This window comes from Lissotriton helveticus, chromosome 2_1, assembly GCF_964261635.1.
Source record: "Lissotriton helveticus chromosome 2_1, aLisHel1.1, whole genome shotgun sequence".
Taxonomy (NCBI): domain Eukaryota; kingdom Metazoa; phylum Chordata; class Amphibia; order Caudata; family Salamandridae; genus Lissotriton; species Lissotriton helveticus.
Genome location: NC_136059.1, coordinates 1,240,427,903 through 1,240,445,270, shown reverse-complemented (window position 1 = coordinate 1,240,445,270; position 17,368 = coordinate 1,240,427,903). Strand labels below are relative to the sequence as shown.

The following is a 17,368-nucleotide window of genomic DNA, read 5'->3' as shown; positions in this document are numbered from 1 at the left end:
CGACGTGTTTGAAGGGGAATACCCAGAAAGTCTATTTTGTAACCCTTTACTGTATCTAAGACCCAGCTGTCTTGTGTTACTAAGTTCCAGTTCCCAGCGAATTGGCGTAGTCTCCCTCCCACCCTTGGAGGGGTATCTGAATGGTCTTTTAAGGTTCTTACCTGAGGAAAAGGAACGTTGTCTCCGTTCGCCTCTGAAGGTACGTCCTCGGTTTCTCTGTCTTTGTGGAAAGAACTGGGAGCCATAGTTGTTGGAGAATCTTCCTCCGCGGGTATTGAAGGGTCTCGAAGATTGAGTTCCGCGGCCGGGGAAACGACCCCGTATTCTCCCGGCCCTGGCAAAAACTCTATCATTGAATACTTTTTTAATATCTTTTTGCGATTTTTGAATCGAGCTGAAGGCGCTCACATACTTGGCCATTTCTTTTATGAAGTCCTCACCAAAGAGGAGACCTTGAGAGTCAGCGCCTCCGTCTTTCTTGGCTAGTTCAATGAGTTTAGGATCTATTTTAAATAGGACTCCTTTTCTCCTTTCTGTGGAGATGGCAGTATTAGCATTGCCAACAAGGCATATCGCTCTTTGCACCCATTCTCGTAGCTCCTTGACATCAATTTGGTTATTCCCTACGTAAGCCGATTCTGTCATTTCGAATATTTTGGTAAGGGGTCCTATTACATCAAGAAGGCGATCTTGACATGATTTTAGTCCTTTGTCTAGACCTTTCCTTGGGTCCCTGTTGTTTTTGGCTATAAAGGCCACAACCTTAGGGTCTAACTCTGGGGTCATAGCGATTTTATTTGGTAGGGATGGGCGTGGGCATTCAGATCTGAGTCTAGATCTGACTTCTTGGGGTATTTCCCTCCTGAGCCAGAATGACAGGTAGTCAACGATATGCTGGGAGGGGGTCCATTCTGGAGAGAGTGGGTGTTTAATTAGGAGGGGATCAAACATTTCTTCCCCGAATGGGTCTAGAGGCATACTGTTAGAACCTGAGGCCTTAGAGGCTCCTTCTAAGCTTCCGCTTTGTCTAACGTTCTCATCCTCCACATCTGTATTAAATCCTGATGAGCATGATAGTTCAATTTCTTCATCACAGCTTTCGTCGCTGTTGATGTGGATAGGGAATTCTGGGCCTATGTCTTGCCCATCTGGGGTGCCCGAGGCACCAGTCTGGTCAGCGCCCCTAGGGCCTGTAGAGATAGAGCTCTTTAGCTTCTTTGCGCTCTTTTTGTATTGAGTCGTGATAATAGCCCTCTTTTTATTGCTTTTAGGTACCCCATTGGTCTTGCTAGTAGAGGGTAAATTGGAAAGGGAGTCCAATTTTTTGTTGATAGCGTCGTCAATTGAGCCTAGGGCTTTCTCTAGGGCCTTATTGACAAGTTCCTCTAGCTTTTGATCTAGAGACGGGGATGTAGACATGTTAGTAATTATGCCCCTTATTGGTAGGTATTCCCTTGTAAATAGGTAGGTATGCCTCTGCCCCTTTTTTTTTTTTTTTTTTTATAGTATAGGGTTTATGGAGGGAAAAGAGCTGGTTAATCGGAAAAATTACCGATTAAAATCGCGGAGTTGGGGTGTTGTCCTAAAGAGATAGCAGATCGTGAGGAAAAGACCGTTGTCGCTCGTGAAATGCCGAAGGGAATGGTTGTTAGGGGTACAAAATGGTTGCCACGCAGGTTGCGACGTGCGTGGCTCCCGCTAAGGTGCTTTCCTCTAAAGCACGTCATTGCTCAAGCCGGGTCATGCTTGTTGAATAATGTGTGCGCGGGGACGATGCGAGAGGAATGAAGGTAGGGTGCGAGCGGGAGCAGCGCGAGGCTATTCAGCTCAGTGCGTGTGATCCTTTAAAAGTAAACGACTCTTATGAGGAAGGGGGGTTGCCCGGTTCGTATCCCAAGCCCAAACGACACCGCCTGAGAGAAAGGGGTGGCGCGGTTGAGAATATTTGTATGGGAAGGCCGTACAACGATCTCCGCTCGGTAAAGCAACCCATTAAGGGCTATAGCGATTTAGAATAAGAGCGGAGTGGGGTCATGAACGGAGAAAAGGGGGGAAGTTTCCGCTGGATGGTAAAGAGTCACTGCTGACAGAGCATTGCTGATAAGAAGTAATTAAATCATGCTAGAACAGATAAATACGTGCCCATAATTAATAATAATAATAATAATGTCATATTAACATGGTATCAACTCTTAAGCATTCAAGCATTCGGCATACATCATAAGTAGGGTTAAATCATAAGTTATAGTACTAAGCTTGGAAAGGTAGTACTTATCTTTCTGAGCAGCAGCAACAAAGAAGGAAGATGCCTGGTCAGAGAGGGACTAGTCTTCTCTTTAGAATGTTCACAAAGTTCTATTCCATTGTTGCTGCTGAGCTGTGGTAATAAAGGAGATTTGCATAATATTAGCCTCCGTGTCCTTAATAAAATCCAGATTTTCTGCCCAGCAGGCTGTGAAAAATCTAAATTATGCTTCTTTTCATGTTTACAAATACTTTAGTGCATCTCGAAGAAGAAAGAAAAATAAATTGATCCGTGGGTCAGAAACATGAGGTTACGAGAGATTATCTGAAAAGAGAGAGAAGAAGATATAAAACTTTTAAGAAAAAAAGGTGCAAAAGACCAAAATTGTAAACATGAAAAGAAGCATAATCATTGTAAATGCAAAGCAAGCATATCATATAAATATAATATACAGAGAATACAAAAGTATACTGTATGTTAAAATCAACCACCCAAGGGAAAGGGTGGGAGGGATAATGTTAGCCTCTGTGTCTTTAATGAAATCCAGATTCTCTAGTTATGGTAATAGGAGAATCGCAATTTCATTACAAGACTGGAGGCTACCATTATGCATGTTGGTAGCCATGTAAGACAACATCAGACATATGAGTAATAGGTTTGCAATAGTGATGAACAAAAGTTCTAGAGTTAGACCAATCAGCAGCTTTAAGAATATCATCAAACTTACCACCTGACCAAAATGACTTACTCGCCATTGCAGCTCTGATAGAATGTGATTTGAAAATATTCAGATCGATACCTGCGAGGTTCATAACAATTTTGACCCATCTTGCAATAGAGGAAGAGGTAACGCCTTTTGAGGTTTAACGAAGGAAATAAGTAATTGATCTACACCGGAGGGGCAAAGGGCATTCATTCTCAAGTCATATTCTTTCATACAATCCACAGCACAAAGTTTTTTACATATATCAAAGCGAGGGTAGAAAATAGAATCAGACATAGTCTTGGTTCTTCTATGCAGTTAAAATTTTACTCCATAAATATCATAAGATCTATAAGAAATATCAAGAGCTTTCACATCAGAGACCCTGCGACAAGAAAACAAACAAAGAAGAGTAGCTAATTTGATTGAAAGGTGCTTTCTGTTCAAAGGAGAATTGTCAGGCCAACAACAGAAAAGGTCAAGAATTAATTTGACATCCCATAAAGATTGATATCTAGGTTTTGGAGGTCTCCTAAGTCTGATACTTTTTAGGATTCTACAAACAATAGCATTCTTACCTACCGTTTTACCGTTGACTAGGGCATGTCCTGCAGAAATAGCTGACCTATAACAATTGATTTACCTATAACTTAGACCTCTATCGAATTGTTCCACAAGGAAATTAACTATATCAACGATAGGTGCTTGAACGGAATCCAGGTTCCTTTCCAGGCACCAACGTAACCAAATTTTCCAAATGTTGTTATACCGGTAGTGTGTTCCAGGGGCCCATGACTCTCTGAGGAGAGTTGAAGCTGTCGACGAAAGTCCTGCGAGATCATTGGATCTCCTGACACTCTCCAGGCAAGAAGGTTCAAATTCACTGTTTGAACAAGAGGGTGAATTTGACCATCTACGTCTGTAAGTAGGTCCCTGAGGGAAGGAATTAGGAAAGGAAGATCGTAAGTCAGTTCCCGGGTAGTCGGGAACCAGGCTTGGGATGGCCAAAAGGGAGTCACCAGGACAATGGAAGAGCATTGTTGTCTCACTTTCTGAAGGACTCTCTGGATCATTGCAAATGGAGGAAAAGCATAAGCGTTGATCCCTTCCCATGATTGGAGAAATGCATTCACCGCTAGAGCACCCGGGTCAGGCATCCCATCCAGCTATGTTTATGTTTATGTTTGTGATATTTATAAAGCGCGTACAATTACCCTTGGGCGTCTCGGCGCTAAATAATATTTCTATAATATTTCTCCAATTGGAATGTCAGTCTGCTCGTGAATAGATCTATTTGGAAGGGACCCCAAAGATTGTTGAGGGAGTTGAACACAGAGGTGTTGAGTTTCCAGTCGGTGTGATCCAAGAGGAATCTCGAGTTCCAATCCGCATAAAGGTTCGATTTCCCTGGAAGATATTCTGCTCTTAGAGAGATCTTGTGTTCCAGGCAGAACATCCAAAGTTTCTTGGCTAAGTTTGAGAGGTCTTCCGACTTGGTACCTCCCAGGCGGTTTATGTAGGCAACAGCGGACATATTGTCTATTTTCAGAATGACAGATCTGCCTTGAAGAGAGAGTTTGAAGCTCATTAAAGCATAAAGACCTGCGGTCACTTCTAAATAGTTTATATGGTGTGAAGATTCCTCTTGAGACCAGACCCCTCCAGTGTTCTGATCTAGGAGACAGGCACCCCAGCCATGAAGGCTCGGATCAGATTCTAAGATAAAATCTGGTGCTGAACCAAAAATCGCTCTGCCGTTCCAAGCATCCAGATTCTCTAACCACCAGGGCAGTTCCAATATGGCTTCTTGGTTCAAAGAAACTCGGTCTCTGTACCAGAGGCCTGCCCTCAGAGCCTTCTCTTTTATCCTTTGAAGGGCTCGATAATTTAAGGGGCCTGGAAAGATAGCTTGTATAGAGGAAGATAGAAGACCCAGGAGTCTGGCTAGTTCCCTTAGGGACAGATTTTGATGTTTCAGGACATGTCTTATCTCTTTCTTTATTTTGGAAATCTTCTTCGGTGGAAGGAGAAGGAGGCAATTTGTGATGTCTACAGTGGAACCCAGGAATTCCATAGCTCTGGAGGGAGATATAATTGATTTCTCCTTGTTTACAATAAATCCTAGATTCTCCAAGAGGTCTACTACAGTCTGGAGGTCTTGAAGGATTTGAGAATGATCCTGAGACATAATAAGAATATCGTCTAGATATATGATCATACAAATACCCATTTCTCTTAAAGAGGAGGCGACTGCCCTCATTATCTTGGTGAAGCACCAAGGTGCTGATGATAGTCCGAAGGGAAAACTTTGAATTTAAATAGATGGTTTTTCCAAATAAATTGAAGGAAGGGTTGATGTTCTTTGGCCATAGGGATGGTAAAGTAAGTGTCTTTCAGATCTAATTTGACTAGCTAATCTCCTTCTAACAAGAGATCTCTCAGAAGATGGATTCCTTCCATCTTGAAGTGTCTGTAAACAAGGTATTTGTTGAGTTCCCTTAGATTTATGACATGCCTCCATGCCTTGTCTTTTTTCTCGACTAGGAAGAGTGTACGTACGAATCTCAGCAAATCCATAGGGACTTCTACAATTGCGATTTTCTGAATCATTGAAGAGATCTCCTCCTCTATTATTTTCTCTTGGTCTGAGGTAAGGGGCATTTCCCTGGGAAGTGAATTTTGGATCGGAGTGTCTATAAAATGTATAGTAAAAGTGCTTACAGTGTTTAGAACCCAAGGATCCTGAGTAATTAGTTTCCAGTTCTGGACAAAGAACTTTAGCCTGCCTCCCACTTTTGGGGAAGAAAAGGGGGGGGGGATAAAGAATTGTAGTTCTCACTTCGAGAGTTGGTGTCGTTAGTTGTTCCTCTCGCTCTGAAGCCTCTTGAACAGGACCCTCTACCTCTTGGAGGGTAGAACTGTGCTTGATTTGAGGATTGGTGGCCTCTTCCACCGTAACCTCTTGACCTTGAGTAGGGCCTGCGATTGAATCGGCCGAAAGATTGACCCTTTCTTCCGTGCCTGGCACAAAGGTTGTTGGTGTTGAAGACCCTTCTCATATTCTGATGTGCTTTGTCCATGGCAGTAAAGGTGGACACGTATTTGCCCAGGGTTTTGATTAGGTCTTTGCTGAAAAGTAAACCTTCCGGGTTGAGAGAAGGGTCCTTGTTGGCTAGATCACTCAATTTAGGGCTTATTTTAGTAAGGACAACCTTTCTCCTTTCGGAATTAAGACTGGCGTTGGCATTACCTAACAGCACTATTACCCTTTGACTCCAACCATGGATTATGTCGGTGTCCGAAGGAGATCCATTCATATAGCTATCTTCTGCAGCGCCAATGATTTTAGCTAAGGTGCCTAAAACATCAAGGAGTCGGTCTTGGCAAATTTTAAGAGATCTCTCCATACCCTTTCTAGGATCCCTACCAAGTTTGAAAAGGTATTTTATGAGCTTGGGATCAAGGTTAGGCGTTTGGCAGATCTTTCCTTCGATAGAGGGTCTTGAACATTCCGCTCTCAAAAGATTACGTGTCTCTCTCTCTAGAATATTCCTTATCCATTTAGCAATACATTTCCAGACATGATCATAGGGAACCCAGTCAGAGCTCCGGGGATGTTTGATGTTAAAAGGGGACACCATCTCTTTACCTAGAGCATCCATGATGCTATCTTTTGAAGAGGAAGGGATATTATCATCAAAGGATTGAGAGTCAAATTCCTGGTTATCTATGTCCAGGTCGGGAATATATTCATCAGGGAATACAGAGCTTTTATCATAATGATCGTTGTCATCATGAAAGAATTAAAGATCGTCGTCATGAGCACTTGGATAGTTTGTGCCGTGAAGGACACCTTTAAATGTTGTGCCGCTGGGGACACCTTTAAATGTTGTGTCGCTAAGGACACCCGAAGCATCTGAGGAGTGAGGCTCTCCCATGAAGCTTGAGGTACTATGACCTGTTACAGTGCTCTTAGGGGTATAATCTGTGTTATTTCTCTTTCTTGGTTTTTTACACCTTATTTCAATCACTTCGTCATCACCTGTAGGGTTATCATGAAACTGTGTAGCACCTTCCTCTTCCAAAGGAAATTATCTTTTTGGCTCCATAACCCTGGACAGTGTTGAAAACATGCATGATCTCATTTCCCTGTGAATCATAGATTTAATTGCCTCATCCTCTATATTAGGTAGGGGAGTATTACCTTTGTCTGTATCAGACATTATACAGGCAGTAGATATGTAAGTATAAATATATAATTATTTATTTATTTTATTATTTCTGATATATATATATATATATATATATATATGTATATTCCCTTTTTTTATATATTTGATAATAATTATTATATATATATATTTTTTGTTTGTAAAGAGGGATTAATAAATTAGCCAAATCAGGAAACTAAGATTTGATTTGAAATTGGCTAATTCAGCTAAGTAATATTCGATTTGAGATAAATAAAACTCTTGCCAAGGAAGGACTGACAAGAAATGGGGAGAGAGAGGTTAAATATAAATCATAAGATTGTCCTTAAAACGTGCAGTGAAATGAATATTTGGGAGAAAGAGAGCCGAGCTCCGAAATCGCCAGCTGATCCAAGACGCGAGCAACTGAAAACTCAGCTCGAGTGACTGATCAGCTGGCTTGGAGGAGAGTTCCCTGGCAACACGCGTATGCGACGCGGGCGTTGCCAGGGTGAATTCCTCTAACGGCGCTCACCCTAGAGGTCCCAGAGGAATGGGAGCATCGAGCCGGTAAACGCTTATTTTTTCCAAATAATACTCCTAAAGTGAATGAGAGCACGGGGGAAGAGGAGCCTATGAGCGGCGATCCTCTCCACGATCACTAAATAATTCGGCACCAAAACAAACAAGGGTAGGGAGGGCGGGTTGGGGGTAGAATCTACGCCAGTCTCTGTAAATTGGAGAGTGGGAGAAGACGGCTAAAAAGGGGGGTGAGGGAATTATCCAAAACCAACAATGGTAATAGAAAATCGAGTAAAGCACAAATACAAATACAAATCTTAAGACTAATACAGGCAGTAATGACAGTAGTACATTGGTGATATGATCAGCATATAACAGTAAATATATAGAAAATGAATATATCAAACAGTTAGACAAGTAAAGTAATAAGAAACGTAGTGAACTTTTCTGCTTGGAGCCACATTTAAAAAAAGCTGATTGCCTAGTGCTCATGCCCTTTACTTCTTTCTAACGTTCTAATATGGAACTTGCTTTGTGATGTATGCAGCTGATTGGGTCTGCATTAAAAGTTGCATGCATATTGGTAGCCTCCGGTCTTGTAATGAAATTATTATTCACTGGTCTAATGTTAATACTCTTATGAAGGTCGTTGTCTTGGCTGTGAAAATAAATTCACCATTATTTTACCGACATGCAAACATGAATTTGTCCACGCAATAGAACATTGACAGCAAACGTCACAATCAACATAGAGTACTAGGCCTACAACTGCTACGTTAGCTATTTTTTTACTTTTCATTAGCGCAAAGCATTTATTTAGAAAAAACAAAGTTACCAGAACTCAGAGTTTTTCTGTATGAATTAACAATGCAATAAGGGACAAAAAGAAAGTGGGAAAATGACTATAATGTTTACCGCATCCAATTGGAACTCGATTCATCCTTTGCATCAACGTACTCGTATCTATTTCTCCCCTTAGCAATCTGCAAATTAAGAAGAAAACAAGTATTTAATGGCAGTTAAAAGTTCTAAAAGCTTTACTTGAACTAAAGTTGTTTGTCGACATTAGCAGGCTATTTTAATACGCATGGTAACTTGATTTGCGGGTTGACTAGTAGAGGTTAATATTAGTAAGAATTTTAAATGATCGTGGCAGCACAAAGGCACACTATAAAAACCTTGCATCAATAAAAAAAATCATTCTTTTGAATAAACAGAAAAAGCATTTTGTGAAATGCGCAGTGATTTGTGACTGCTCAACATTCGATGTGAAGGTAAGGATTAGTTTCTTACCTGTAATCCTAGTTCTCTTCCAGGGGTATCCTCGTCAAAGTCATAAGCACATGAATATTCCCGCCCATGTGCAGGACCCCGGAAAACATATATCAAATATATGTAGCTCTACATATATGTATATATACATGTATAAACACATACAATGCAGACCTTTCTGGAAATGCTGAACAATGCTGCAATAGAAGATTTTGCACATAAATACATTCCAATAAAGCAGGGAGAAAGAAAGCCTTTGAAAACTGCTTTATTATACAGCAGAAAAAAGGTAATCCTGCAAGGAAAGTGAAAGCATTGTCAGCACACAGGCTGCATTGTAGAGGACACATCAGTGTAGAAAGCTGAAAAGCTAAACCAGATAAACATTAACAATAATCTGGCACGTGCCTTTAAGGCAGCCATGCCCCCTAGCTCCCATCATGCCTCAGGGGTGACAGTTAGGTCAGTTGTTCTTTGCGGATAACCACAGACCATTTTAGAAACAGATGTATATCTCATGCTCACTTGCCCGGGGAGGTGGGTGGGTAGCTTATGACTTTGACGAGGATACCCCTGGAAGAGAACAAGGATTACAGGTAAGTAACTAATCCTTCTCTTCCAGGGGATCCTCATCAATAGTCATAAGAACATGAATAGAATAGCAAGCCCATCCCCTCATTCTGCGGGCAAGTAGACAGAGAACTATTCAGACATAAGAAAACTAGGCAAACACAGACTCCGAAATTATCAACACTGGAACAGATTCTTCAAGGAAGCCTGGTCCACTTGGGAATCTGCGCTGGAGTCAGAATCCAGACAGTAATGTCTGGTAATTGTATGGACCGATTTCCAAGTTGCTGCTTTGCAAATCTCGGCCATCAGTGTATTGTGCAGAAAAGCCACTGTTGCCGCTTTACCCCTAGTTGAGTGAGCTTTAGGAGAAGTGAACAAAGGCTTATTTGCCAACTGGTAAGATAACTTTATACAAGACACTATCCATCTTGAGATGGTTCTTTTAGAAGCAGCACAACCGGTTCTGATGGACCCATAGTTCACAAATAATTGGTCAGCCCTTCTCATAGATTTCGTGGCCTCCAAGTAAAACTTGAGGACCCTCTTGAGGTCCAGCGAATGCAGAGACCTTTCTGCTGGAGTCGTAGGATTTGGAAAGAAAGAAGGTAAAGAGATCATCTGATTTACATCGACCTCCGACACCACCTTTGGCAGAAAGAAGGGGTGGGTTCGCATAACCAACCTATTATGGTGGAAGACTGTATAGGGCTCTTTGGAGGAATACGCTTGAATTTCACTCACTCTGCGCACAGAACTGACTGCTACCAGAAACGCCACCTTCCACGAAAGGTGTTGCAATGAAGCCTTATGAATGGGCTCAAAGGGAGGCCCCATCAGTTTAGACAATACCAGGTTCAACTCCCATGGAGGGGAAGGAGGTCTAACAGGGGGGTAAACCTTCTTTAGCCCCTGTAGGAAGTCCTTAACCTCTTGCAGCTGAAAAAAAGAAGGTTGGTTAGGAGATTTTCGGTAAGCCGTAATGGCTGCCAAATGTACTTTTATGGAGGGATATTTCAATCCAGACTTGGCCAAATAGAGTACGTATGGCAAGATGACCTCCTCCTGGCCAGTAATTGGACTCCAACCGTTCTGTCTACACCACAAGTAAAACCTCTTCCATTTCATAGAGTATGAGGTTCTTGTGGAAGGTCTCCTTGGCTCCCATAGAATGTCCATGCAGTCTGAGGGGAGGTTTAAGTGTCCGTACTGCAGGACTTCAGGAGCCTTTTTGTTAAGCTGAGTGAGGGAAGGCTGGGATGAAAGATCTCCCCCCCCCATCTTGGTTAGAAGATCCGGCCTGCATGGAAGTCTCCGATGAGGGGGAATTGACAACTGCAACAGATCCGGGTACCACCATTGGCGAGGCTAGTCTGGTGCTACTAGGATCAGCGTCATCCTGGATCTGAGGAGCTTTGCCACTACCTTCGGAATTAGAGGGAGGGGAGGAAAGGCGTAGGCAAACGTCCCTGACCAGTTTATCAAAAGTACATTCCCCCTCGTTCCTGGTCCGTAAAACCTGGATGCGAAGACGTCGCATTTTTTGTTTTCGTCGCTGCGAAGAGGTCGATGGAGGGATGACACCACTGCCGAAAAATGTCTGCCACCACGTCGTTGTGGAGCACCCAGTCTTCTTGCTCTTGGAAGTGACGACTGAGTGAGTCCGCTCGAACATTCTGCTCCCCTGGCAGATGGACTGCCGTGATCGGTAGGTTCCTGGCTAGCAGCCAGTGCCAAATAGCTTGGGCTTCGAGAGACAGAGGACGAGAATATGTTCCACCTTGTTTGTTTAAATAGTACATGGTGGTGGTGTTGTCCGTTTGAATCAAAATTGAGTCTGATTGTATGGCAGGTTGAAAAGCCTTGAGAGTCAAGTGAACTGCTCGCAGCTCGAGCATGTTGATATGATAAGTTTGCTCTTTGGGGGACCATCTTCCCTGTGTCTGAAGAGAACCTAGATGTGCGCCCCAACCCTGAAGAGAAGCATCTGTAATCAGGGATTGCACTGGCAGAGGCTGATGAAAAGGAACTCCCACCATGAGATTCTTGGGATGTATCCACCAGAGGATGGACTTCTTTGCACTGGGAGATAGTGGAATCCGATCGTTCCACTGACCTGATGCTTGGTTCCACTTGTCTTCTAGGTCCTGCTGAAGTGGCCTCATCCTCAATCTGGCATTGAGAATGAGGAAGATGCAGGAGGCCATTGAGCCCAGCAGAGAGGCCACCTGTCTTACTGAAGGCTGAGAAGCTTGAAGAATGGTATTGCCTTTCACTGCCATTGATGACAGTCTGTCCGCGGAAGGATACACTTTTCCTAGAGCGGAGTTGATAGTGGCCCTTAGATAGTGGATCGACTGTGTTGGTTGGAGGACCGACTTGTCCAGATTGACATGAAGTCCCCAACGGTGAAGCACGTCCAGACATATGAGAAGGTGCTTCCGCACTAGGAGTTGAGAGGAGTCCTTTAGTAACCAATCGTCCAGGTATGGATAGACGTGTAGGCCTTGGCGATGTAAGAAGGCTGCTACCACCGCCATGCATTTTGTGAACACCCTTGGAGCTGGCTTTAGACCAAAGGGTAAGACTTTGAACTGGTAATGATCTTTTCCTATTGTGAAACGAAGGAACTTACGATGTCGTGTCGTGATGGGGATGTGGAAGTATGCATCCTGAAGGTCCACTGAGCATATCCAATCGCCTTTTTGTAAGTGTGGAAAAATTTGATGAAGAGAAAGCATTCAACATTTTTATTTTTTGATGCATTTGTTCAGAAACTGAAGATCTAAGATGGGTCTGAACTTGTTCGGCTGGTCTTTTTTACAGACAAGGAAGTATCTGGAATAGATTCCTTTCCTCTCTGCAGTGGGGGGACCTCTTCTATCGCTTGTTTTACGAGAAGGGTCAACACCTCCTGACGCAGGAGGTCCAGATGATGCTGCTTGGATGTTGCCGGAGGAGACTTTTGGAGCAGTGCAAATATGTAGCGCGTATCCATTGTCTAGTATATTTAGCACCCATTGATCGTTTGTTATTTTGCGCCACTCTTGAGCGTAGTGTGTTATACTTCCTCCCACTGGGGTGCGCAACGATGCTGGAGGAAGCATTGACTCATTGCTTCCCCGCGGTCTTAGATGTGGAGGTGGATTGCTGCTGGAGTCCTCCTCTTCCCCTCGAGGAGCGTTGGCCCTGATATTGAGACTTCCCCTGCTTGCCTTGGGACCATTGAGGGGTTTGAACCCTCTGTTGGTTTCCTTTCCTATTATAGGGCCTGTAACGCTTCCTGAATTCCTTCTTTTTCTGAAGGCCCATGTGATCCCCAGTTGCAGAAAGTGCCAGGACAAGGGTGGAGTTATGCTTATTTTTATTATAGTAAAGTTATAATTCAAATTATGTGGAGTTCTGAAAGAAAAAGGTACAAAGAAAAAGGGGTTTTTGAGGACAGTTCAGTCCATCCAGTCCAGTCCATACACCCCAGGGTAGGCTGGGGGAGAGCTTCTTTCAGCAGGAATGAAGGGTTGGTTATCTCTCTTCTCTCCCTATTTGGCAGGGCATCCAGGTTGAGGAGGTCTCGTACAGTGCTGTTATTCTCAAGAACAACAAAAAGACAATGGCTTGGTCAGAAACGGGATTTCCGCACTAGGGACTCTACTAACACCACCAACACCCCAAACACAAGTGGGCCGAATGAAGAAAGAAAGTTTGGTGCTCATGGGAAAAGGGGGGGGGTGATGTAGAGTGAAGGGGTTGTAGTCGGGTGCTATTTACACTCCTGACCTCCACCAACCCATCGTGAGGAAACTAAGAAAAGGTACTTGCCTAAGGCCACAACCCTCCTGGGCTGTGGCTGTTGGAGCCTTGCCGCCCTCCTCCTCTTCCTCGGGTCGGCCTGACTCTTGCGCGTTGCCACTAGGCGGTTCCACTGTGGGGCTCTCGTTTGTCTCAGCGTCTTCTTGCTGGTCCGGTCTCCTGCTGGGCTCACCAAGTCTGTGGTCCTCTCGGTCCGCGTTGAACGCCTCCCCGGGTACTGAATCCGTCTCTTGTTTCCACGCCTGCTGGATCACCATGGCTTCTTCTGGAAAGACTAGACCGCCAGTGTCCTTTTCCGTCAGTCTAGTTGCGGGCGCCATCTTGGAAGTCCCGCTCGCGACGAGCACGGGACTACAGCCCACCGCCTTCAAAGTGTCTAATTCCGCCTTCATTCTTCCCATCTCCTCATCTGTATGGGCCCCAAACAGAGAGGTACCTGAGAAGGGAAGATTCATTATGCGTTGTTGTGCATCGGGCTTTGAGCGCAGTTAGGCGTAACCAAGAGGAACGACGTGCACAAAGTCCATGTGCATACGAATGACCCGCTAGAGATACGCCATCAGTTGCAGTGCTTATGACTTGGTTTGACACCAGAGCACCCTCGTAAATAATCTCTGAGAAGTCCTGTTGATCTTCTTTCAGAAGCTTCTCTTTAAAGCGCTCCAAAGAATCCCACAGGGATCTGACGTATCGCCCTAACAGGGCTGCCGCGTTGGAGACTTGCAGTGTGGAGGCCGCTGAACCACAGGCTTTCCTCCCCCAAGAGTCCTGAGCCTTACTCTCCTTATCAGGAGGAACAGAGGAAAAAGATGCTACAGAGTGTGTTTCCCTCGCTGCTGCAATCATTACTGAATCAGGAGGAGGGTCTGATCTCAGGAATAGAGGGTCCGATGCAGTCTGCTTGTATTTATTTAGAATACGTGCAGGAGCCGCTTTGGAGGAGACTGGTGTTAGAAAAACCTCCATTACCGGTTCGTGGACTCCCGGTACCAAGGGGAGAAGAGGCATTGACACAGATCTTTGATGCTGAACTCAAAGATGATGGATGCGGTCGTTTGTGTAGAGGCCATGGTGATGCCCAACTGATGTGCTCCTCTAGCGAGCACATCATGGAAAGTATTTACATAATCAATGGGAGAAATTCTGCTAGGCGGACACTCTGTGAGGGTGGGAGAGTAATCCCTCTTAGAAGAATGTGTTGATGAAGACAACCAAGATGGTGTAGGGCACCTTTTACAATGGCCATGTGTAGACCTGCGCTCAGTGGATCTGCCCCGGTGCTCTCTGGTGCGAGTGTGAGGTGACTTGTCCACTTCTTGCACCAATCGCTGTAATGGGGATCTATCTAAAGGGCTCGAGTATTCAGTCGCCCTTTGCGTAGCACCTGCCGACGCTGGCTTCCAGAGATGCATGGGTTGCATCCACCTGGGAGAGAGATGTACTCAAGGAGATCTCTGCCTCCCCGGAGAACTTCTTGTAGGAGAACCTACAGGCTATTCAGAATGCCTGGATGCACTGTGAGAAGATGCAATTGTCTGTGGGGAACTTCTGACAGAATGTGAAGAGGCCCCACGGGTTCTTGAGCGTGACCTCTGTCGCGAAGAGCGATGAGACGTCACAGGCGAGTGCCTAGACGTAGATCTGCTCTGTGTCACCATAAGGGGAGAGACTCTGGATGTGGAGTATCTCCTCGACGTCGGTCTTTCTGAATGCCTCGACGTCGAATGGAATGATGTTGAATGCCTGCAGCCTCCAGATCTTGCTCTTGAAGGTGAGCATGTCCGTGATCTCCTTGATGACCGGTTTGACGGAAAAAGCCTCCTCGACATCGAACGATGTCTCGACGTCGATTTTCCTGTCCTCGACGTCTAATGTGAAACAGGAGGAGATCTAGACCTCGACGTCGAAGGTCGCCGCAACGCCATAGGAGGAGATGGTACCTGTCTCGATGTTGAACGCCGTCTGGATGACGTCGACGGGGAGATATGCTTCGTTGCCGGCCGCTGAACCTGCGACGGCGGAAGTTGACTCGACGTCGACCATTGCCTGGTTGACTTCGACAGTGATTTATGCTTCAACGTCGACCGCTGGTGACTCTGCAACGACGGAGCCTGCCTCGACTCCGAATGCCGCCTCGACGGCGATGACGGAGACCTGTCTCTCGACGTTGGGCGAGCCCGCACCAACGGAGATCGCTGCCTCAACGCAGTTCGTCGCCTGGTTGACGACGGCGGAGGTATTGACATACCTGTGATCCTCAACGACAACCGTTCTTCTCTCGACGGCGAGCCCGCCATCGATGGTCTTCTTGTTGCTGTTTTTGACACTGAAGAAGGGATTCGAGGCGCTAAACCCGACGCCGATGGAGGGCACTCTGGGTTCTTACTTGTGGATGGCCTCTCCTTCTTCTTCTTCAGTGGTGACCTGCCTCTGGAGGAAGATCTTCTCCTTTCTGCCAGTCCACAGATGCGAATCTTCTCCCTGTCCTTCAAAGTTCTTCTGGACAGGTGCTGGCAATGCTGGCAAGTGTGAGGATCATAGTCAGAAGGCAAACACAAAATACAGACTGGATGAGAGTCTGTTTTTGCCTTCTTCTTGCCACAGGAGGGGCAATGATCAAAAAGGGAAGGAATTTCTGTGTGAAAAACAATGCCCAAACCCTTCAAAAACACCTGAAAAGTGCTTCAACACTGAAAAAAAGTCAAATGAAACATTTTTCACCTCAAAAAAGAAAGAGATTTTCTGACAAAAATCAGAAAAGGTAGAGCTGTAGAGACCAGGGTCCGATCAGAAGGAGCCGAAAATAACAACTGACCTAACTGTCACCTCTGAGGCATGATGAGAGCTAGTGGTCATGGCTGCTTAAAGGCACGGTGACAGTTTATTGTTATTGTTTATGTGGGTTACCTTTTCAGCTCTCTACACCGTTGTTTCCTCTACAATGCAGCCTGTGTGCTGACCATGCTTTCACTTTCCTTGCCGGATTACCTTTTTTTCTGCTGTATAATAAAGCAGTTTTCAAAGGCTTTCTTTCTCCCTGCTTTATTGGAATGTAGTTATGTGCAAAATCTTTTATTGCAGCATTGTTCAGCATTTCCAGAAAGGTCTGCACTGTATGTGTTTATATATGTATATATATTATGATCAAAAGGGGGGAAAGGAACACTTGTCCTGCTTAAACCTTGGGTTTCACAAGTCGAGGAACTGGTATCTCCCAAACAAATATAACTCTCATACACGTGTATTTTGGATGGTTCTTTCTTAGCGGTATATACTGGGTACCCGCTTTTTTACACGTGCGTGCGTAATCATCGAGTTATTTTTTGTATTGTGCACCCTCCACCAGGAGGTTTTGCCTTTGGTTTAAGGCAGTAGTGATCGTGAATAGTAGGGGAGGGGTTGTGGTGATGGTATAGTTAAAAAATCCGGACAGCCAGACCAAGACAGTTTTAATAGGTCTGGATTCGGACTCGGTTAAAAAGTTAGTGGTGCACTTTTTGAATTTGTAAGGGGTTCAAGTGCATTTCATGTCTAAAAAGAGGTCAACATGTTTCAGCCTTTGGTAGTCAGAGGATCTTAGGCTTTCGTCAGGACCAATAGGGGTGAATAAATAGTGATTAAAGCAAACGTTGTGAGAAGAGAAAAGGTAAATTGACCTGATCCTTCGTGATTCAAGGTTTCATTGTACCTGAAAAATGAAGAAAAACACACACAAACGACAACAAATAGCAAGACAGGGTGCGGGAAAACACATATTATGTACAATAGTGCCTTTCAGTTATTAAGGAACTAATGAATGGCAATGCTTTACCTCATACTCATTTCAGGCGTCAACTCTTCCTTTGTCATGCTTCGATAGGAGGGAGGGCTAGTACTGTATTGTGGTGCCCATAGTTTTATCATAGTACTTTCTCAGTGCGTGGTTTATAGTGAGGACTATTGTTTGTGATTGATTCGTAGTTACATTTATACTGCATTCACACCATGCTTACTGTCGCATATCAATCGTGTGATTATAATTTCAAAATAACGTGCTCATTTGATGGTCAGAACAAT

General features: G+C 44.4%; 1 protein-coding gene across 1 annotated transcript in view; it reads right to left on the bottom strand.

Annotated features, from left to right (window-relative positions):
• The window catches only part of PRDM9 (PR/SET domain 9), a 1,629,505-nt gene that overhangs the window by 513,686 nt on the left and 1,098,451 nt on the right, over positions 1–17,368 (bottom strand). The window contains exon 8 of the mRNA XM_078676140.1: positions 8,576–8,643. Within this exon, the coding sequence (XP_078532266.1) occupies positions 8,576–8,643 (68 nt within the window). The remainder of the gene's footprint in view (positions 1–8,575; positions 8,644–17,368) is intronic.